This window comes from Calidris pugnax, unplaced genomic scaffold (assembly GCF_001431845.1).
Source record: "Calidris pugnax isolate Ruff unplaced genomic scaffold, ASM143184v1 scaffold20, whole genome shotgun sequence".
In the NCBI taxonomy this organism is placed as follows: domain Eukaryota; kingdom Metazoa; phylum Chordata; class Aves; order Charadriiformes; family Scolopacidae; genus Calidris; species Calidris pugnax.
In genome coordinates this window covers 21,960,020-21,983,969 of record NW_015094510.1, presented here as the reverse complement: position 1 = coordinate 21,983,969, position 23,950 = coordinate 21,960,020, and the positions used below count along the sequence as shown (strand labels likewise).

The 23,950-nt window shown below is 38.1% G+C and overlaps 1 protein-coding gene across 7 annotated transcripts in view; it reads left to right on the top strand.

Annotated features, from left to right (window-relative positions):
• Window positions 1-23,950, top strand: part of FRY (FRY microtubule binding protein) — a 217,415-nt gene that overhangs the window by 149,813 nt on the left and 43,652 nt on the right. For all 7 annotated transcript variants that reach the window (XM_014965913.1, XM_014965912.1, XM_014965910.1 and 4 more), the window contains exons 31-42: window positions 313-484; window positions 2,261-2,517; window positions 4,488-4,634; window positions 8,544-8,712; window positions 9,468-9,558; window positions 10,953-11,035; window positions 14,524-14,674; window positions 15,238-15,341; window positions 19,416-19,601; window positions 21,601-21,799; window positions 22,440-22,561; window positions 23,429-23,616. In XM_014965913.1, coding sequence (XP_014821399.1) covers window positions 313-484; window positions 2,261-2,517; window positions 4,488-4,634; window positions 8,544-8,712; window positions 9,468-9,558; window positions 10,953-11,035; window positions 14,524-14,674; window positions 15,238-15,341; window positions 19,416-19,601; window positions 21,601-21,799; window positions 22,440-22,561; window positions 23,429-23,616 — 1,869 coding nt within the window. The remainder of the gene's footprint in view (window positions 1-312; window positions 485-2,260; window positions 2,518-4,487; window positions 4,635-8,543; window positions 8,713-9,467; window positions 9,559-10,952; window positions 11,036-14,523; window positions 14,675-15,237; window positions 15,342-19,415; window positions 19,602-21,600; window positions 21,800-22,439; window positions 22,562-23,428; window positions 23,617-23,950) is intronic.

Genomic DNA, 23,950 nt, shown 5'->3' with positions numbered 1-23,950 from the left:
CAGCTACTTTTTTTTACAATGCACGTGTCCTCCTATCTTTGGGGTTTTCTGTGAACTTCTTATACAGTACTGTTTATTTGCTTTTTAGTTTTATTTTGAAAATAAACAGTTAGTTTTGTTTTGGCTGTAAATACTTATGGGAATATTTATATAAAAAATAATGGAAAAATATTAGTTATGGTGTCTTTCAAATTTGGAGAGTATACTCCAAAGCGCATAGATCATTCTCTGATATGCAAAGTTGAAATGCTGGCATTTCCTGAACTAATGAATTTTTACTGTCTCATCTTATTATTTTTTTCTCTTTTATAGATCCTTGAATCAAAGCTTTTTGTTTATTCAAAAAAGGTAGCTGAGCAAAGACCAGGCAGTATCTTGTATGGTACACATGGTCCATTGCCACCTCTTTACAGTGTCTCACTTGCCCTTCTTTCATATGAACTAGCAAGGATGTATCCTGAACTTACCCTTCCACTTTTTTCAGGTACCAATATCTATTTGACATTTTGTCTACTTTACATTTTTGTACAAATAGTAGAGTTCTAAGACATTTCCACCTGATGTTCATAAATTTAGCTTGACCTGGTTTTATTCTGGTTCAGGTCAAATCAGATTTACAGATGTACAATATATTTCCTAGAGGTACTTATACAAAGTACAGAACAGCTATTTAAAAACCTCGGTTGGGAATTCAATGTCACTTGTGCCATCTTAGGGTAACTTTGAAATTACAAGGGCCCCGGATGAGTTAAAGAGACATTGGCATGCTCTACTATAATGGGTTCTCGTGTTAAGCACAGTGATTCTTCTTATACATCCATTTATACAGATGATACTTTTGAGAATAGAATTCTTCATTTTATATAAACATGACTTTAACTTTGGGAATATTGATTGCATGCGTCCAGCTTTACCAGTGATGCAGGTCACTCTGAATGATTGATCTCTGCCTTCTGTTATTTGCCGTTATCCGCAAGTCATTAGTAGCATTTTAATTTTATCAGAAATATATTTTGTCAGTGTCACTGAGAAGGATTGTTAAAGAATGGGACCTGCAGGAGCACCATTCAGAATATGGCCACTCTGAGACCGTTCCTGGGAACAATTACATTTTGAGACCTCTGCCTGTTGTAATCCATCTATCTCATGTGTTGCTCTAGTTTTTAAATAACAGAATGCAATGTCTGTAGTCGTGGGAATTCTTACTGGCTATTAAAATCCCCTTTCTGTTGTTTTTACTCAGTCTGTAGGGGCTGGAGGAAGGCTAAAGGAACAATGCATTATCCATTTCTTAGTGCCCAAGATACCATCAGTTATTTATAACTAGTGTATGGAAATTCTGATGGCTCATTTATGTTAAAAAAAGCAAATATTGTTCATTATTACTGTTGCCACCTATTCCGTGTTGCTGTAGTGGCTAAGTTGATTAAAAGAACTCAGATACACAGTCCAAGTCAGAGCCCCTTTCTATGCATCTAGAATCATAAGGAGAGAGAACAGTGTATGTCTTGAAGATTTTTAAAACCCAGGCAGTGAGGAAAGAAAGGAAATGTTAACTGTAGTGATTTTATAGAATTCTGGTAAAGAGAGCTAATGTGGTTCCACCTTGGCAGGAAGCCTGTCACTTTATTTCGTATCCCAGATTTTCCAATTCCCTTTCCGTTACAGTGCCAGTTCTTTTTTTATAAACTATATAAAGTGCTGTGTACAGCAGTCCTGGACTGGCAGCCAACTACAAATTTTATAGGCCTCCCCACAGGAAGTAAGACTCCTAATTTATGCAAAGTGTTTTTGTAAACTCAGTATAATAAGTGCCTTAAGATTTAAAATATAGCTTAGAACCGTGGAGGCTGATGGGGCACTTCTAATTCAACAGAACATTTTTGTATGTTTATTGTAATTCTCAAAAAGCTCTTTTAATTCTAGAATAACAGCCAGTAACTAAATTATCCTTTTTCCTCTTTATTGACATCCATTTCACTTAGTACATAATATGGCACGGTAACGACGGGTGACTTTCTCATTCTAAGCCCAGACTATGTTAGTGATTTTAGACAGAAGACCTGACCAATTACTTGCTATTATTGACTGTTTCTCTTGTTTCTCTTCAGGAAGCTCACGTACGTGCTTTTGTATGTTTGTGGTTTGCAAGGTGAAAACCATCAAGTGGTCTAACATGTCAGATAACTGATTTAAGCAGTGTATTTAAGGTTTCCTTCATAAACTAACATGTTTTCCTTTTCAACTTTTACTATTTTAGAGGTAAGCCAGCGATTTCCAACGACACATCCAAATGGAAGACAGATCATGCTTACCTATCTGCTACCGTGGCTTCATAATATTGAACTGGTAGACAACAGACTGCTCCTCCCTGGTTCGAGCCCTACCACTCCAGAAGATGAACTGAAGGATAAGGATGGGGAAATAGCAGTCACAACTGGATTAAAAGGCAATGGCTGGGGCTCTCCTGAGGCCACCTCACTGGTTCTTAATAATCTTATGTATATGACAGCCAAGGTAAAGAAGCAAAACAAACAAAAAACACAACCTGTGAAACAATTTCTGAAAATTTCAAACTTATGTTTCTTAAGCAAAAGGTACTTAGGTTTCTTCCCTTTGATACCAGAAATTTTGCACTGGAACAGTCTGTACTAATCAAACACAACCTTCTTTTTGAAGAAGTTCCTTTACTTTTAAGGACAAAACCAAAACTGTTCTCTTTCAAAACATGAACAAAGAAAAGTGTTTTACCCTTTTTTTAAAAAAAAAAAAGAAGAAAAACTTAATAGTGAGAGCATTAAGGATTAGTTACAGAGGAATTAAGCTCGGTTCCCTCCTGTGTCACTTCTCAGGTTAATGTCTAAGGCAGCAGATTGAAGTTTATTTGGGGGTGAGAATGAGCACATGGCATTTTTCCTACTGGAGCTCTTGTACTTTCTAGGAAACACTTAAATATTCTTTAAGCGACAGAAAAGGAAAAAAAATCATATAAATTTCTAAGGTGCCAGTTAAAGAATTCTTTTGTAAAAGAAAAGATGTTTTACACCACAGGTCCTGATAAAGGACCAGGGATTCATTTTTTTCAGTTACTTTTTAATGTAAAATGCCTAAGCAGCTGGTGAAGAAGGTACTAGGAATCCATCTTTTCCTTCTCGTTGCTGAGTTGCAGGCTGCTGTACTGGTGTGCTGTGCCTGCTGTGGCACTGCTTTTATCAGACGCAGTTTGTATATCTAAACTGCTAAATACATAAACTCCAGGAAGTTATTCCTGGTACCTATGTCACAGGGGACAGAGCAGTTCACATTTCCTGTCCTGCTCAGGGTTAATCCTCCCTCGAGCAGAATGTCTGTACCTGTACTACACAGCAGTTGATTCTGGATCTTGTCTCATATTGAGGCTCTGACACTTAATTATTTTGTGTGCATTTTGTCTGAAGTAACGTGGGTGTTCTGCTTTAGCCCATCAGAATGTTTTTTTTATACTTGCTGCATACCCAGGGCGTGATACTGCCTCATGAATCACCTGATGGTACAAAGTCTCTGGGATACTATTAGAGGAATTTTGTAGGTTGAAAACACATGTGATGCAGTCTCACCTTCATTGCTGACCAGCAGCAGTCCTCACAGCAAATTGCTTTCAAAACCACACAAAGTTCTTTCTTCTAGAGTGAGAAAGTCTGCTTTCTTCAAACTGTATTGACTGACCTAGTTTTGAGGCTCTATATGTGATAAAGGAACTGACCCCTGGAAGTGCCAGTATAGATGACAGTAGGTGTAGGTGCCAGTGACAGTGCAGATGTAACTAATATGTATTAAATCATTTTCAGTAGAATAGCATGACCTGGGGGTTGCCACTCCTCTCCTAGCAGAAGGTCAGTCTGTGCAGTGGTTAAAACAGTCTTCTCAAAGTGGGGGCCAAAGATTTTACATGGGAAACAGAACAGTTTTAATTCTAGACTCCTACATCCTGGATGCATGTGCTAACCATTTAAATGACAAAAAGGAGTCGTTCCTATGCAGGAGTCTTGCAAAAGAGAGAAAAAGCTGCTGGTTTCCAATGTGGAAACAAAGGGCTGTTTCCTTTGTTCATGCTTCATTCTGCTAGGATTTCCTCAGGAGAGAGTTGCTGAATTGCTCAATACTGTGAAGGCTGAAGCACTTAGGTAAAGACATGCGGAATCAGAACTTCATTTGCTAGGACAACTGTAAAGACAAAACCCAATAAACTGATGGATTTTAGCATCACCATTTGAATTTATGTTCCTGAAAGACTTTCTTTTATGATTTAATTTCTTCTGTAGATCTCAGCCTAAATACTTCTAAATTGACTTTATGCTCTGAAGTCTGTCAGGTAGCTTTTGAAAATATTGTTTTGTCATGGGTTACAGCATTTTGCATGGTTTGGCATGAGAAAATGCTGTAAAAGAACATGCCTTACTTCGGAAGTCGGCGTATTTCAAGAAATATGTGTCTATGATCCTTTGCAGTATGGAGATGAAATTCCCGGACCAGAGATGGAAAATGTCTGGAATGCCTTGGCCAACAATGAAAAATGGAGTAACAACCTTAGGATAACACTGCAGTTTCTCATTAGTTTGTGTGGTGTTAGCAGTGATACCATCCTTTTACCTTACGTAAGTGTTTGCACTTTATTTTATTTACTATTGGTTGTGCAGGTTTTAATGAAGAAAACAGCTATCACCTGTAGAAAATTAATTTCTATTTCAAAAATAAGACCAATATATTCCCTAGCATGCTGTACAAAACTAAATTGAAGGAATAAATGAGCCAAGAAGCTGAAAGTCAAGAAAGGAATTGAGTAATGAGAATCTCAGTCTCCACCAGTGGAGCACACCTCATTTCAAGCAAGAGGTGGGCTCCTTTCAAGAAAAAAGCAACTTTGCATGTCTGTGTAAAGAGCCAGTACCAGGGACTGGCCATAAGTTACCAGAATGAATGAGAAAAAATATTAGAAACATTTTGTCATGTCAGAATTGCACAAAAAATAAGTGATTTTATAGATATATTTAAAATTTTATTAAAAAGACAAAATGACTGTTCAGAGGTTAAATAACATGCATGAAAAATGAAGAGAAATAAAAATACTAAATGCTTATAATTTTTCTCAGTATTCAATTTGTTTACAAAGCTATTAGTTAAATTTTGAAACCCTTAAAACAATGGATGTTATATCATGAATGCGACATAACATGCCGTGATCTTATTAGTTCATTTGTTGTAAAACTTCAGGTGTTCCTTCAAAAAAGTGTGTAGTTTTAAGAAAGTACTACATTGTTTTCTCCTTTAGCAGGCTAAGGCTTTCTGTGGGACATCTCAAGTGACACAAGATTGCTAACCTTTACAAGCTCTCTAACATACCAGCTTTTGCCTGGCTGTCATGAATTATGTAACTGCTCCCGCAATGTGCAAGTCAAACTGTGCAGGATATTGTTATTATTCAAGTTTAAATAAAATCAGGGCTGTCTGAGAAAAGCAGGATAGTCTCATTCCCATGTTCCTTATTGCTCAGTTGCTGGGCGAAACAGAATCTAAATTTAGTACATTTTCCAGCACAATTACAATATGCTTTTTTATTAGTTAGTCTCTTTCTATTGATATCCATGAAACAAATTTGAAAATAATATTAATGTAATAAGACTTACCTAAGAATCCTCACAGACATACTTCATTTATACATGCTGAAATACTGCTTTTCTTAAAGTGTTAGTGATGACTGCTAAGCATAATAGAACAAAAGGAATATAGAAGACCATAAAAATTTTCAAGATGTTGCTATTGTACCATAGACATCCTGTTGGTTTCCTTTTATTTGTAGAGTTTAGTGTTGTATATTATCAAATCAGCGTATGTATATGCCAGGTCAGTGTTGCCTAGCTAATCAAAAGAGGAAAGATTTAAGAACAAGCTCAAAGTTTATATGAGAAGACGACAAAGGGGTTGGTCTCAAATATCTTGAGGATAATGAAGATGTTTCCATCAATTGCGACAGAAGCTCTACATCCTGTGTAGACTCTGCTTTGAGCAGGAAGTTAGATGAGAGACCTCCCAGATTCTTTCCAACCTGACTGACTGTACAATCTATGACAGACTTGGGATCAGGCCCAAAGGTGGCCTCTATCAGGAAGAACTATGTTGGTAGAGAACAAGTGGAAATCGGTGTGATGAGACAAAATGAGGGCTGTTGTATTTCTGACTGCTTAGAAAAGGAATAGGGACATTTTTATAAAAGGAAGGAGGAGTCCTGTGCTGAGTATATTTTCTCACCCCTAAATCTGTTGGAAATGCTTAATAACACTGTCACCTCTTGCCCAGGAGCGCCTCACATACCTTACCCTTCCCCATCCAGATACTTGCCAACCCAGAGTTTTCAACACATCGTTTTTCTAAAACTGTTGCCATCCCACAGCTCTGAACAGCCTACTTCAAATCCCCTTACTTACTTACTTACATAGCACTTCTTATTTCTTCCAATTCTTTCCAAACCTCCTTGCCTAGAAACATTGGCTCTCACAGTCCTGTCCTCCTCTAGGACAATACAGTCTTCTTACTCCACAAAGAGAGCAGTCTGTTTTGGCATCTCCAGCTCCATCTGCTCAACATCCCCTGTTTTGCCTGTGGGACTTTTCTTCTCTCCCTCTCAGGCTTCCCGTGGCTGTTAAGGAGACAATCAGGTCTTCATTGGTGGTGGCAGCTGACAACATTCCTATGTTTTCTGCCACTGTTGTTAGTCTTTGTTTTATAATGTTGAATTAAAAGTGTGATTCTTGGATTTTTCAAAATCTGAAAAAGTTTTCAACTTCTGTAGGAAGCCTGACCGTGCTTATGAGTCACCCCTTAATTGGTAGCTTTGTCTGCAGTAGGAAAACACACTGAGCTTATCACACACATCTGCTCAGTGTTTTGATAATGCCCTGGAGCTTACAGATAAGAAAACATGCCTAACTCTGCTTATACAAGACTGCTGATACTATGAACATGTATCTTCCATTATCATGTAGATAACACATGCACATTAGCAAATAAAGATAATTTTATCAGCACTGTTCCAGCTCACCTGGGCTCAGAAGACCATGTGGCTGCAAGATTGCCAGTTTACCCATCTCCTTTTGGAGCCCTCTGTGCCCCAAGGCAGTCACCAGCTGCTCCGTGCCTTCAGCCATCTGTTCTGCCTGTGTGGGTCCAAGCCAAAAGCATGCCTCACTTACATTTTTTAAATATTTTTTTTTAATCAGCTAAATTCATTGCTTTGTCTCTTATACTCATGTTTCCTTTAAGCATTTTTAACCAGTTTGCCAATGCAAATTGCTGAGCTGTCCTTTCTTTCACGAATGTACTGAAAGATTTCTTAGAATTTCTGTTTACAGTTCAGAAACCTCTTCAGCAAAGATTTAGTGTAGGGAGCGTGACCCCTTCTGGGGTGGAAGAAGCTGGAAGTGGCGCTGTAAGCCCAACTAGAAATGAGCCTCAGAGAAGAGGTGGATTTGTATCTGGAAAGCCCCTGAGAAATTTTTCGCACAGTGGAGTAAAAGAGACTTTGAATATGTGAATTTTCTCAACTTCAAGTAAAAGGAAATGAAAGAAAAAAAGAGAGAAATGGAAGCAGCCAGAAAGTTATTTTAATGGAAGCATATAAGAATATGAGAACAGCAATACTTGGTGAAGCCAACAGGCAGTTCAGTCCAGTGTACGAGCTCCACTATAAGCACCTGTTTAGGGACAACTTTAAAAACACGAAGGCAAGAACAGAGGGATGCTTCCCATATGGCCTCCCAGCTCCAGCAGTTTATTAATCAAATGAGAGAGAGTCTCTGTTTTTAATAGCCATCAGGGGTTTTTTTCCTCAAGAATTCATTTCTAATTTGATCTCAGTATCTCAACAGTTCTCATTGCTGCAGTGCATATTATAAGGTTTGAGGTCTTGTTAAAAGTTTTATAGGAATTCCCAGAATTTCTGTAAAGGGTACTCTCAGATTTTTCAAAGCAGGATTCATGCACACATGATTTCTCTGCCTTTCTTCTATGTGCTATTACTTTGATGAGAGATAGAAGTAGCTACTCAGAGCCTGATTTATTCTCTGTGGCTACGGCTAACTCTTTTACATCAACTGTATGTGGAAAGACTTATGTTCAATGAAAATCTCAAACTATAAATGCCTGACCGTGATTCAGAGTTAATGCTGATATCCTTAGATGATAGGCACAAAATTAGGTGGGTTTTGTAAATGTTTATGTTATATATGTGTGTGTTGTATAGTTATATACATAAGCAGCTCATTTGTGGATGGTAAGCAAAAACTTTGGGGTAAGTAGATGACAGAGTCACTCTGCTGGGGAAATGATCTTGATATCAAAGTGAGCAGTTTTATTTCTCTGTGAACAAGATGAATACTGTTCTATGTTTGTGGTGTCTGTCCAGGAGTGACATCTGCATTCTGGATCTTTTCAATACTGCAGTGTAACGTATTAATTTCTCTGAAAATTCACTTTGGACAGAGTTTAGTAACTGTTATTTTCTTCTCTAGATAAAAAAGGTTGCAATATATCTATGTCGCAACAACACTATTCAGACAATGGAGGAGCTTCTTTTTGAGCTGCAGCAAACGGATCCAGTGAACCCAATAGTCCAGCATTGTGATAATCCTCCATTTTACCGCTTTGCTGCCAGTAACAAAGCCTCAGCTGCAGCTTCTGGTATGACCTAAATACGCTTTTCAGTTATACTCTCCTGCTTTTTTGAGTCTTCATCTCTTTGAAAAAGCAGTCTCTAACTTTTGCACCCATTCAGATGTGTGTATGTATGTATGAAGTGCAAGTTTTGAGGCCTTGTTTCACATCTGAATTAAGTTCTTTTTGATTGCTAATGTTGTGTATGCTTTGTAAACATATGCTTAATTCTCTCATCTGTTTTATTAGGATATTACCAATGTTTGGCCCTTTTTAGAACTCATATGAGGTGGTTCTTCTAGCACTAGTTTCTCAGAACAAGGAGTCACCATCAATCACAGCACATACATTAAAGCAGTAGAGTTTTCTGAAAACTGAGAGCTTCAGCTGTGTGGCAATTCTGTTTTCAAAGGCCTAATGCTATTTCCAAGCTGCTGTAGTCAAAGATACTTAAGAGACACCAATCCCAAATTTGGCCGTATCAATGTTTTACCAAATTCTTGAAAAACAATGTTATGCTACCTGAGAATTAGTTTAGTTCAAGGAGTAGAAGAGCATCATTATGTTAGTCTATCCCTTAAAGCATGTAAACTTTACACCATTCAGCCATGCAAGCAAGTCCTGGTTTGTAGAGGTAAAAGCGTTCATTTATATGTGCTAGTATTTGCAGGATGAGCACTTTGACTGTGGCTGCTAAAAAAATTTAAGCTATGAGCTTTTAGTGCTTTGCAAATACTGTCTGCTGCATGTAACAAGTGTTCTTATTGACATCTCTTACACAGGAACAACCTCTAGCAGTAACACTGTTGTAGCCGGCCAAGATAGTTTTCCTGATGTAGAGGAGAACAGAGTGGTGAAAGAGACTGATGAAAGGTTTGTGGTTTGGTGTTTTTTTCTCCAAAATGTATGTGTTTTCTAGGCTAAGGGAGAGACGTTGGGCCAAGTTCTGTATTGTTTTGTAAGGAACTCTGATGCTCAGACTGCTCCTTGGTGGTGTTATCCCAGTTAGACCATTTTAAAATAAGCACATCTGAAAGTTTGTTAAAGCAGCTATTCACATGATTATAGTTTCTGACTGTTGTTTAATAATAGATTGCAGAGGAACATCTGTTAAATCTATATTGAATGAATTGTGCTAAGTAGACTGTGGGTTTGTAGGAGTTATCCAAAAGGAAAAAGAAAATAAGAGTGTGTACCGAATAATGAGTACTAAAATCTTTATGAAAAATTATGTTTGATCACACCATTAGTAAAATTTAGTACACAGATTTGTATCCATGATTGCAAGGACACCTCTTTTGTCTGGGTAAAATGTCTTACAGAGGAAAGCTATATAATATATTTTGCTTAGAAATCATATATTCAATTTAGTCTTTTGCTACTTATGGCACATACTGACAAATGATGAATGAATGAATGCAAAGCTTAAGGGCCATCAGATCCTCAAGCACAGACAGATATCTATTTCTTCTCTCACTGAAATCCTCTTCTTTTTCTAAAAAAACTTAGAATGAATTCTAGTATCACCGATTAGTAAGTGTATTAGTATTACATTAGTTTGTTGTTCCTGATAGTCCCTAGTATCACTTAAGTAGTTCAACACACCTTGCATAGGTTCAGGGCTTAGAGTTACAGAGACAATTACGTGAGCAAAATTTTCTGTATTTCAGAACCTTTTGAGACTGACAGTACAAGTAGGTGCAGGAAGCCAAAGGAGGTCACCAGTAAAAGTTAGCTTATTGTGGATCTGGAGCAGATTTAAGGACAGCTCTATTCTGGCTCTCACATCCCTTAACTGCTCTGGCAGTTGCTGGATTTTCCTATTGAAGGGAGATCTGTTGCAGCTTCTGTTGCTTGATACATGGGCGGGTTTGACTTTGGACTATTCAGTCAGTTACTGCTTTATCAGGTTGCCAGAATTTTACCCATGAACATGGGCTGTGACAAAATACTAGCTGTGAACAGTTTATATCTCAGTTCAGCCTTAGCACAGTTTCTTGCTTCAAGAAAATCACACGTTTGCAGCATGAGAATTTTCCCTCTGCTAAATTTTAGAAGCTTGTGACACAGGAGCACACTGTTAGAACTTCTCAGAAACAGGCTGCAAAAGTCTTTTGTGGAAAAGAAACATCATTACATTCACATCTCTGTCTACTCCCGTATAAAAGTGCATGCTTAAGGAAATGCTTTTTTTGTAGAGTAAGCATATAGTCCATATGTTTAATGTCAGTTCATGTTTTCAGTGAAGATTTTTCTTGTCTCTGAAGGTTCAGTAACGTAATCAGAGCACATACCCGACTAGAATCAAGGTACAGTAATAGCTCCGGAGGATCTTATGATGATGACAAAAGTAAGTTCTATTATTCAATTTGATGAAATTTCTGATGTTTGGGTGGGAGAGGAAAACATTCTTATGACTGTTGGAGGCTCTCTCTTTAAATTCTGTATAAACAGTAATGTTTATACACACATGGGGAGTATCTTTCTTTTACCTTTGTACCTCATTTAATCACAGGATCACAGAATCGCCTAGGTTGGAAGGGACCTTTAAGATCATCTAGTCCAACCATTAAACAACAAAAAAACCCCAAAAAAAACCCCACCCCACCAAGCAAAACACACACACCAACACTAAACCATATTCCCGAGCACCATGTCAATTCATCTTTTGAATATCTCCAGGGATGATGCCTCAACCACTTCCCTGGGCGGCCCATTCCAATGTCTGATAACCCTTTCAGTGAAAAAATTTTTCCTAATATCCAAAAATCAATTTCCTGTGTTTAACCTGGGCTCAGTCAAATGTATTTAAAGGTCAAGAGAAGTTCACAAAAGGCAGCAGCAGAGAATCCTCCAGACAGTAACACCTGGAACCTTTCATACATGGCATGGTGAAAGACTTCCAGGAGCATTATAGCGAGTACTTTGAATTGTGCCCTTCACCAGTATTTTCCTCCAAATCAAGTGATGTTATATGAGCATGCAGAAGAAACTCAGGAGTTTCCGAAAATGAGGTCTTGTCTCCTCTTTGGCTTTTCTCTGCTGTCTGCAACCAGTTTCTGGCTGCACTGTGCAAACCTGTGTTAGAGGGGATAGTGAGACAGGGCTCCTGAGCATGCTTGTTGTTCTTTATGTATTTCTTTTAAATGGATGCTTGGTGCTCAGCAGAGATTCCAAAGAAAACCAAGGTCTTTCTGTCAACTATTGAATAACAGTGTAAATTATAGGAATTGGATGGTTTGACTTCATTTCTGGAGCGAATTTTAAGGAAGCCAATCTACGGATTTCAGTTAGGCCCTAACCAAATGTAAAAAAGGCAAGACCTTTTGATTGACTTCCATCTGTGGCTTAATAAAACCAGATCAAATAACACAGACAACGTGGTGTCTTGTCTTGGTGGTACAGACACTGTTTTGGGACAGTATTTTGACATAAAAAGTAAAGATTTTATATATTCTTTAATCCAAGTAATTTTTTGGCAACACTCTCTTGCAAAATATAGAACACTGTCAAATAGAAATGTTAGTATATCAACAACTATTTTTCATAATTATGAAGCACAACATTTAAAAAGTATTTACAAATACACACATGCATACATAATATTTGCAAAATATTGTGTATGTATATACTGCAGTATTTACACAAAAAATATGTAACACATTAAGCTCAGTGGGTTTTAGTACACTTGTTTTTCTTATGGCTTTCTAGTGCTGAACTAAAAATTCTTCAGCAGATGTTAAATGGAGCACCAACACTAATCTGATCTGCATGAACAATCTTTCAAATCAGAACAATGTTTATATTATCAGAAAATTCTTCACAAGTAGCTGGTTTTGACAAGAGCTTAGAGTAATAAAAGGTTAAAAAACACTGGCGTTTTCTTTGCTCTTTTGGAATGTCTTCTCAAGCTGCTGCCCAAGTGCTTTTTCCTGCCTGTACCTGCAAGCTTTATAGTACTGTGAATATTTATGCAAGGTTTGCTTCTCACAGGGGTTCCTCCTGCAAATATACGAATATGTAGATGTGAAATAAAATACATTTTACTTAACTACTAACATTTATCTAGACCTCTGAAAGGAAAGAGTAATTCTTCCACCATTTGTCATTCTACAAGATAAATAATGCAACCTCCATTAAGAAAGTTGAACTTACTCCCTCTGGCAGACAGCCCAGGCTGCAAAGGAGTTGGTGGTATGGCTTCTTTCTTCTCTCCAGTCTACTTGAGCATATAATAGAATCATAGAATCATAGGATGGTTAGAGTTGGAAGGGATCTTGGGAGATCATTGAGTTCCAACCCCCCTGCCATGGGCAGGGACACCTCCCACCAGACCAGGTTGCTCAAAGCCCCATCCAGCCTGGCCTTGAACACCTCCAGGGATGGGGCATCCACAGCTTCTCTGGGCAACCTGTTCCAGTGTCTCACCACCCTCACAGTAAAGAGTTTCTTCTTAATATCTAATCTAAATCTCCCTTCTAAATCTCCCCTTGTCCTGTAGCTACACCTCCTGACAAATATGTATATATTATGACAATGCATTATATGACAAATGTGTATATATATGTATATATATATATCACTACACTTCCTGACAAATACGTATGTTGCTGAGGATAATAGGGAACACAACTCTGCAGCACAGAAACTCTTTTGGTCAGGTAAAGATTTTATGTTAAGGTGCAAAGTGCTTCTTTGCTGGGAATGATAAAGTTGGCATTTTAGTAATAACTGGAGGAGCAGCTACTGCATTTAAGGGCTTCTGAAGACCTGGAAGCCTGAAGATGTTTTGTCAAAACCAAGAAGTTATGTGCTTTAGAAAATGCTAGCACTGATACTTTTGTAGGCATCAAACCAGTTCTGTTTCCTGTGGCAAAGCCAACAAGCATCAGATACATGCTGGTAAAGAAAGAAAAGTGCTGAAAGTTTCAAACCTACCTAAAACACAAAAGTGTAAGAAAAAAAAACAAAGCAAAAAATAATGCTTTCATTAAAATTCACAAAGGACAATGCTTGGACATATATCATAAACAGTCCAGAAAAGGACACTTCCCATGGCAGCGTGTTGCAGACTGCCAGACCTGAGAAATAAAACCCGACGAGTGGGGAAAATTGAGAAGAATGAGAGGGACCAAAATACAGGGGAGATAGAGAAGGCTGTGCAGCTGAGAGAAGACAGAAAGTGGTGGAAATAACTTACTTGATCCACATCATTGCAGATAAACAAGTGGAAGAAAAAAGCTTACTGCTTATTAACATACAGCAGCTGTCATACTGAAGCAAAGTTAAATGCATCCTTGAGAAATTCGAGAGATAATTCATCCCTGTTGAAAGAAAATTACCCTAAAGAAGTTTTTTGCATTCCTTATGCCTTCTTCCTAATTCAGGACACATAACTTCTGCCTTTGTAGCATCACTCAGCAGGGCATTGGTGAGAAGTAGCAAGAATGTGTCACTGGTACTCAGCTCCTTGCAGCAGATGGCTTCCAAAAGCAGCTTCGTTGGCTGAACTTTTCTCTCATTTTTTAAGAGAAAGTCTGTTGCTTGGTGCTTTGTGATCTGGATCCAAAGCTACTAAGTGACAGCAGGGATTCAGCCGCAGCTCCTACCATTCAGTGCTGTCTGCCTGGAGTCTCTTTAACTGCCAGCAGCGTGAAGAGGGATTAAAAACGCATCACTTGTTACTGAACACAGGAATTTGCAAACCTCATGTCATCTTATCACATTATTCCAAACAGCTGAGCTGATAAGTTAGCATAAACTCTATTTTATTATTTCTCCAAAATGGGTAACCAGACTTGGGTTTTATGCACTGTGTTTTAATGCTTTTCCACGTAGATGATCCTGTTTCTCCATATACAAGCTGGTTATTGAATATTGTGGAAACCAAACAACCACATCCCCTGCCCATGCCTTACAATGGAGGATGTTGGGCCCCACTTGTGGACTACCTCCCAGAAACCATCACACCCCGGGGACCCCTTCATAGGTGAGCAGTTTCTCATTCTGACATTTCAAACAGTGACACACTTCCTCTGGTTAACTGACACCAATCCAACTGTCCCACCACTCAGAACATCTGAAAATCGTACCTTCAATTTCTGATGATTTGCAGTGCTAAAATGCAATGAGGGCTTGCAATTCTACCAGATTGCTACTGGGAAGCCTATTTACAATATAGGATATCACTTTCTGATAAGAATCAGACTGAAGAATCAACTGAAAAAGAAAAGGAAAATGTCTCTTTCCCAAGCCACTGTGGCTGTTAGTCATAGCACTTTTTCCCTCTTTCATCCTTTATTCTAATTAGGCTATGCATATTCTGAAATTCCTCTTTTACATAATTTGTATTGACAGTAATAGTGTTCTTTTCAGTAATGGGTACTTACCTGCTTAATACTGTAACTAAGGAGCTTCAGCATTAATCATATTCAGAAGAAGTGCTACAAATTTGAAAGCATGGAGATTGTTTATTTCTTCAAAAATAGCCATCATGTTGCTGTTTTCCCATTTCCAAGAGGTTTCAAACTGATACTGTGATTTAATTTCCAGGTGCAATATTGCTGTCATCTTCATGACTGAGATGGTAGTTGATCACAGTGTGAGAGAAGATTGGGCTCTTCACCTCCCTTTATTGCTACATGCTCTGTTTTTAGGTAAGACCAACAGAAATAAAGTATAAATGTACTCCTGTCCTTCTGGTTTTGTTTTTCTGAAGCTGGAGAATTGTGTTTCTTACGTGTTTTTGATTTCCTAAAAAAAAACACCAAAAAGCATGAAGGAATTACAGTCTGTGAATTTGTCTCAAAACTTTGAAACTTTTGAATATTTTGGCCAATTTACCCCAAATTTTAGACTGATTTCCTAAAATATCTCTAGAAAACCCCTTGCCCCCTGCTGTAAGAAAGGCAGGGAAAACTCAGCCTTTGTACAGTCTGGTTTGTGATGGGCATCTGGGCAGTCAGCACATACCTTAGGCCTGGACTGTACACACCAGTGCTGGCTCTTGCCTTTCTAAAAATAAGTAAGAGAGCCGAGATCACTGTACTGCAGAGACAGAGAAGGTAGGACACAGACCACTGGAAAGCAAGCTTCATTAATTTCACTGCTAATGGAATACTTTATCGTCAGTGTCTTCCCTTACATATCTGAGCATCGAGGCGCTGCTTTTTTCCCCCTGCCATGTCTGTTCTGTACTGTAACCCAGTTCAACTGGAGAGCGATACCTTCCTTAACCTGCCACTTAACATTATAAAAAGCAAGTGGCCTAATTTTTTAGCACACAAGAGTATTTAGCATTACAAAGCCATTCCCTAACTTTTGTGGGTGATAAATACTAGTTTTCACAAATAAACACAGACAGACACTTGAGAAATAAATTTATTATAACTGGAGAGCATAGTTCAGTTCTTGTTCAGTTGCCATAGTTACCATTAAGTCTATTCACTGGCAATCTGGGAAGAGTCTATTGTTCAGTGGGCAAAAAAGATTAAATTGGGATGTGACAGCACAGTGGTAGAATCCATGTGATATACTTCAGTATATAGTTGGAGAAGATACCTCGTTGTTCTTTTCTGCTACTCTGTTACCAACTGTTCTGCTTGAAATTTTTTGATGAAATAAGTTTTGGAAAATGCACACTCATCAAATACATAAGTTTTGTATGTTAGTACATTGGTTTCAGCAAACTTCTAATGAAACAAAAGAATAATGGCCAGGACCATATCGGATGTGGCTTCTAGAGTCAGTTTCAATGTGACATTTCACTTATATATATTCTTCACTTAAAAGTTAAATCTATTCTATGGCTACCCATAATGATATTTTACTTCTTTTTTATATTGCTGTGAACTATTGCTATTTCTAAGTGTTCAGTAGAAGCTGAAAGAAAATTTCAGAATTGTATGAATCAAACCACAAGATCAAACAACATCTTTAGTATGATTTGTAACAAGTATGAAAAAACTGGTGTTTACAGTTAGAAATTCTCACAAGAATAAATAAATAACAACACAGGAGTAGTATGCAGCAGCATGGCCACTTCAGTTTAAGACAGCTTCAAAGAGCCATCAGGGAGCCATGCAAATAAACATATGCAGAAATAGAATTATATTATTGGTAAGCCATTATAAAAATATCTGTACTGATTTGTTCATGCAATAATGTTTCAACTTCACATTATTTCATAAGAAATAACTAGAAATTTATGAATACAATTTGAGACAGTCCCTTGAGATAGTTCCCTAAGAACTATCACTTCTCAAATGTGAAATTAAAGCTACATGTAACTGGTAACTAAACATAACTGGTTTAGTGGTAACTAAAATGAGGTCACAGCCTCCCAGCTTCAAGTTCAGTTTTTCTAGAGTTTTTATACCTCCTGTGGAAAATTTTTCTATATTTTCTAGTAGAGCTGTGTTGTGATGGTGTAAAGAAGTTGTGCTACTCATGTTAGCCAAAGGTGTATGAGTTTGAAAATGAAATAAAATCATAGAATCATACAATAGTTTGGGTTGGAAGGGACCTTTAAAGGTCATTTAGTCCAACCTCCCCTGCAATAAGCAGAGACATCTTCAACTCGGTCAGGTTGCTCAGAGTCCTGTCCAACCTGACCTTGAATGTTTCCTGGGACAGGGCATCTACCACCTCTCTGGGCAGCCTGTTCCAGTGTTTCACCACCCTCATTGTAAAAAATGTCTTCTTTATATCTAGTCTGAATCTACCCTTTTTTAGTTTAAAACCATTACCCCTTCTGTTGTTGCAACAGGCCCTACTAAAAAGTTTGTCCCCATCTTTCCTGTAGGCCCCCTTTAAGTACTGAAAGGCCTCCATGAGGTCTCGCCGGAGCCTTCTCTTCTCCAGGCTGAACAACCCCAGCTCTCTCAGCCTGTCCTCACAGGAGAGATGCTCCATCCCTGTGATCATTTTTTGGCCCTCCTCTGGACCCTTTCCAACAGGTCCATGTCTTTCCTGTGCTGAGGACTCCATAGCTGGTGCAGTACTCCAGGTGGGGTCTCACCAGAGCACAGGGGCAGCATCACCTCTGTCAACCTGCTGGCCATGCTGCTTTTGATGCATGATTGGCCTTCTGGGCTGTGAGCGCACACTGTCGGCTCGTGTCCAGCTTTTCATCCACCACTTTCATCCCTCAAGTCCTTCTCAGCAGGGCTATGCTCAACCCCTTCATCCCCCAGCCTGTATTGGTACGGGGGGGTTGCCCTGACCCCGTTGCAGATCCCTGCACCTGGCATGTTGGAATATTTCTGACCTGTTGGAATGTGAGCAGGCAGATGCATCTGACCAAAAAGGAAACTGGAAACTGGCATGGTGGCTAGCTGGAGAGCATGGAAGGAGTGAGAATATGCTAAAATGAAGGAGTTTTGCACTGTATGTGTTTAACAGGCGATTGAACAGTTTGTAGTACTGACAGTGAAGCAGAGAGGCAGCCTGCTGGTGTGAACCTGTCTATCTCAGTAGTGCTTGAAAATAACTGCTGTTTAAAACCCTGTTTGCTACCCATGTGAAATTATTTGAGCATCTAGGCACTTCTACCGTAGAAATGTGTCCACTTCACAGAAGTTTACCCTCTTGGGAGCTCTTCCAAGTTAAAGAAGGGCCCAGTACTGGACAACCACAAAGATTGAACTGTCCTTCTCGCTTCATCGTTAGCATATCTGAGTCAATACTTTCATACAGCCCTAGGGTTTAATAGGATTTCAGTCACAAGTGCTGCCAATATAGAATTTACTTTTAAACTAAAAGAACTTTTTATGTCCTTTTCAGTATATGTTAGAACAGGGTAGAATGGGTTCATTACCTCCTGGCAGGTGGAAGGAAATGCAGAAATGGAATAGGAGCACAAACCTGAAGCAGCTGAAAAAGAGGTGGGCAGGTTTGCTGTGGCTCTTCTGGAAGAGGCTATGGGCAGATGAGTGAGACCAAGAATCACGGGTCTTCCAACGACTTGCCCATAGGAGCCAAAGACATTGTTCAGACTGTGGCAGTGTGAGCAGCTTCATTTTTGCAGGCCAGACAAGAACCAGTGTGACTGGAGTATGTTAGAAAACACCTGACTTGAAAGACCTATTGGCTGCTGCCACTTAGAGTAAAGATAAAGTTGCTTTTTAAAGAGGAATATATCCTGAGAATAGAGGAGCTGAAGAAGAAAATCACTGAATTTTTCAGAAAGTATTTGTAAATATCCTGGAAGATACTGAAAGAGAATTGAAAAAGAGATTTTTACCACAGAGAGCAGTTTATTTTCTTTATATTTGTAATTTTTGATTTATGCAGGTTGTGTTAAAATCTTACAAACAGCAATAATGCTAACCAGATCAGAGCTTTGGTTTCAGTTCTGCACCCTGAGCTACTGCAATGTAATTACAACCACCACCAAGAATTTCTCATCTGTAGAGGGTTTCCAGCCCTGGCAAATTAACACTGCAGTGAGAAGTGAGACAGAATGCGTAAAGTTTTATTGCCATACATTGTTTTGTATCTCCTATATGGGACCTCAGCCTGGAAACTAAATATACACATACATCAACCTAAACCATTTTATGATTCTATGATTTGAAGTAACTGTAACCAGTAACTGTGTCCGGAAATTCTGCATCTTTTGTTTGTTTGCACTGTTGCCATGAACTGCCTGGGAATTTTAGCTATTTCAGGAATGTGAACTTGTTTATTATTACTTCATATTCAGTGATTGCTGTAACCTTTTCTTTTAGGTCTTGACCATTACCGCCCTGAGGTCTTTGAACACAGTAAAAAGTTACTGCTTCACCTTTTGATCGCATTATCTTGCAATAGCAACTATCAAGCTATTGCATCCGTCCTTCTTCAGACCAGAGAGATGAATGAGACCAAGACTCTGACCGTACAACCAGCATACTTACCTGAGTATCTTTATACAGGTAATAAAGGAAAAGAAGAAAAGAACATTGCATTATGCTGTGAGGGTTTTGAAAGTAGGATGTCGAGGTTACTTTCCAAAAATATAACAGTTTTGATAAAGTGACAAGTATGAACAGTTCCCATTAATATTAATTCCATGTGAACTGCCTTAGAGTTGCACCCAAATTATTATTAGATAACTTTTCGTGATGGCGAGAAAGCTATCTGATGTTACACAAAATATATAAAGTAGAATTTTAAACATTAATATGGCTAATAACTCCCTAACTTCCCCTTCGGGGAGCCAGGACTGCTTTAAATGAGGGCAGTCACTCCTCAACCTTCACAAGAAATCAATCAATAATTCCAGCGCAGGAAGAGCAGCAAGAATATGCAGCTCAGATTTTCCATTATTATGTTAAATTTCACATGATATACATCCTCCTTTATATCGCAGATACACTTAATTTCTGTCTTGGAATACATTTCTGCATTATGAGGCTTACTTCAGATCTCTGCTGAAACAGGTGTTCTGTTAACAATTTACTTGTTTTTAAGGGGTTGGTTGGGAGCAGTTTGTATAAAGCAGCTAGCTAGATTTACTATTTGCATGTAATACTAAAAGCAAACATACTGTTGAGATTTGAAGGAATCACAGAACTGGTGTAGAGTTATGGAGGTAGGATTAGTTGTCTGGGAAAGGGTGAGGAACCATACAGTAAGAAATGAAAAGGAGAAATAATCAAATGAGTGGCATTTCTGTGGTTCCTTAGGAATATAACCAAAAGTAATAAATAGTTTGGCTTTATAAAGAATATTACTTGATAAATTATTGGGGTTTTTTATGAGACACAAAAAATATTTTAAAAGTACTGAGAAGAAGGGATTTGTATTTCAAATCAATGAATTAATTTGGCCTGTCTAGGTTTCTTTCTGAATAAAGTCTGTGAAAAAATACCTCACACGTGAATTTCCCATCTTGAGTTGTATAGATCTCTTCTCCAGTGCATGTTCATGGAATATTAAATGCAGAATAAAATTCTTACATTTAAATTAAATTATTGCTTTTCTGCCAAAACGAAAAACTTTTCATATTCCTGTCTCTGAAAAGCATAACTGGTACCCTGTGTCTGAGCCTCTTAAGTCCAAGAAGTTATCAAAACTTTGTATTTGGATTCTTTTTTTATCAGGTAATATAAAGAGTGAGAGTGTGGGTGAGTAGCTTTCGCAAAGAATCCTCATTGAAAATACTTCAGCTCAGGTTCGTTCCACATGTCAAGCAACTAAATTAAGAGCCTCCTGACCTGAAATGGATTTTGTCAGTGGAGCAGTGGAGAGACCCCTCCTGCTCCCAGTCTTCTTGCAAGGCCAGTTTTTCTGTTGTAGATACAGCCTCAGATCTACAAGGTTAGCAGTCTAACCTTAAGAAAACTTAGTCTAGTTTCTAATTCCAGCTCTGAAGTTGTGTGGCAAGCTTTTCATCCATCAGAACTCTTAGCTTTAATGCTGAAAATATTTAGTATTAGTCCAGTGTTTACAGTAACTAAAGGTGTTGAACAGAAGCCTTAAACATTTGTGTCTCGGTTTCCATTACATTTGTAAAATTAGGACAACATTATTGTTCTAAAAATTCCACATTGCAGAGCTTTTTTCCCTCATCAGACTAGCCCAGAGAAATGAGCTGAGCATTGCTTAAAATCCACTTTACAGAAAGACACAGCTCTGATTGTAAACTACCATGAAACATTTCTTTTTCAAGTACTGTAGCACTCGTGCAGTAAAAAAAAAAATCTTGACTTTGGTATTTTTCATTTTATATTAGATTTTGCAGGTTTAAAAATTGAATGCTATTTTCACTCCCGTCAGTGTTTGAGGGTTGCATTCTGCAGGTTTTCCCCAAGTTTCCCAGTAGAAGGCTTCTGCTGCTGACTCCCAAAAGAGCTGCATAGCAGATGCTTTCATCTGCAATGCTGGCCCAACAGTGCATTCCATCTTTATCTTCTCCCTTTTGGCTGGCAGGTGGCTTTGACTTTCTGCGGGAGTACCAGTCGTCTCCGGTGCCAGACTCCGGCTTGAGCTCCAGCTCCACCTCCTCCAGCATCAGTCTGGGAGGTAGCAATGGAAATCTTCCACAGATTACACAAGAGGTTGAGGACATGGACACTGCTGCTGAAACAGATGAGAAAGCAAACAAATTAATTGAGTTTCTGACAACCAGGTAATGGAGACAGGCAGAGAATACGTTTGTACTCGAAATGTGTACTTATATGTCTTCTCTACAGTTATCTGTAGGTACTTAAAAGACTCAAAGGAAAATGACTGAGCTTGTATAGTAATTAAGACTTCCATTCCTCTTTTATTGATACTTATAGAAGTAGGTACATATTTAAAAACACTACAGTGTCAGGAACAACAGAGCAAAATCTTGCCTGACAGGAATAAAGTATTTAATTGACTGATAGTATTACATTAGGCAATGAACTAATGGAAGAAGACAATTTTATTATTGTAAAATTAGATAGGAAGTGTACAGGGCACAGTGAAAGGCCTTGGTGAAAGTAATATAAACTACCAACTACAGACAGCAGACACTAGGCGCTATGTTGAATTAAAAAAAAGGGATTTGTTTTTGCTGCTCTCTAAATGGTATAACTTATATTTTAAAAGAGAAGTTTTGTAACATACAGTGTAGGAATATTTATTTACTTGTATTTTGCTCATAAAGTTGTGTTCAGTTGCATGTTTTCCAGGCTATGGCCCTGGAAATATCTAATTGCATTTATAGTTTATATGTTTTAACTGGTTACATTTATTTCAGATAACAAAAAAATTTTGTACTTTTAATGTATTTCTTTAAGGGCATTTGGTCCACTGTGGTGCCATGAAGATATCACACCCAAAAATCAGAACACCAAGAGTGCTGAACAGCTTACTAATTTTCTGCGTCATGTTGTATCTGTATTTAAAGACTCCAAGTCAGGTAGTAATTTTTTTTCCTGTCATAACTAAAAGAATATTCCCCCAAGGTCACACTGGATGTTTATCCTCTGACTTAGTAGATCTGCTTATGCAGAAGCAAAACAGATTGTATGCTTTAACAAGGATGTATGACGTATTAAGGGAATTCTTTAAAAAAATCATGTTAGATTTGACTGTGGTTGAATGTTATATCTTCAAAGCTGTTAGTAGAAAGCCTTTTGATTAATTCTACCAGATAAAAGCTCCTCTAGGTCCTGTTTGTAAAATACATCACAGTTACTGAGTAAATGTACTTTGTTAAATTTCTTCTGGGGATTAAGGTTTAGTTTTAATTTGTTATGTTTTTAGAACTTAGGAAGTGTGCTGATTGTATTTTGAAAACCAACACAGTCACTAATTAAATATCTTCCAAGATCAAAGCAGAATGCAGCATCAGTATTTATATTTAAGATCTTATCCAAAGCCTTCTGAAGCTCATAGAAAGACTTCAAACTCAGCTTGGCTCTAGGTTTGGGAGTGTTCAGAAGTTACTGTGTTGCTGCCAGCAAGAATAGTGGATGGCCTGAAATTTTGTTCAGGAATTGTAAAAAAATTTAAATCAGATGAATAATTTCAGGGTTTGTTGACAAACATTTGCAGAATCAAAATTTGGTTTTGCAGTTTATTTTCTTATATTCTGTGTGAAATAAATGTAAACTGTGGGAAATTCTCCTGAACATAGACATTTCTGCATCTCCATTTCTCACAGGGTTTGCAGGATACACTGCAGTGTATATCCTCCCCACACAGCTGGTTCAGTCTGTTTATGACCCACAGTAAAGTCTGTCATTAAAAAAAAATAAAATTGATATACTATTCTTTTGCTTAGGTTTTCATTTGGAGCAGCATCTGAGTGAAGTTGCTTTACAAACAGCTCTTTCAAGCTCTTCAAGACATTATGCAGGTCGCTCTTTCCAGATATTCAGGGCCCTAAAGCAGCCCCTTTCTGCACATGCGTTGTCTGACCTGTTGTCAAGATTGGTGGAAGTTATTGGAGAGCATGGAGATGAGATTCAGGTATGCATGTGTGCATAATGCTGCTTATTACTTTTGATTTAGTATATACCTCTGAGTTTACTAAATCCAAAAGTACCTTGTTAAAGCCTTCAGCAGGCTGTTATAATCATATAGCTCTAAAGAGAACAACTAGAAAACATCTAGTAAATGTCACTTGAAATCTCCGTGATGACCATTTTTTCCCTTTGCACGCCATTAATTCGTGCTTCAGGAGCCCATCATCCTATCTGCTGATGTAATCTGACAATGTGAAGTAGACACCACCTCATTCCTCAAATGTTAACATCTTTTGGAATCAAGAAATCCACACCATCCATAACAATACAAAACTTAC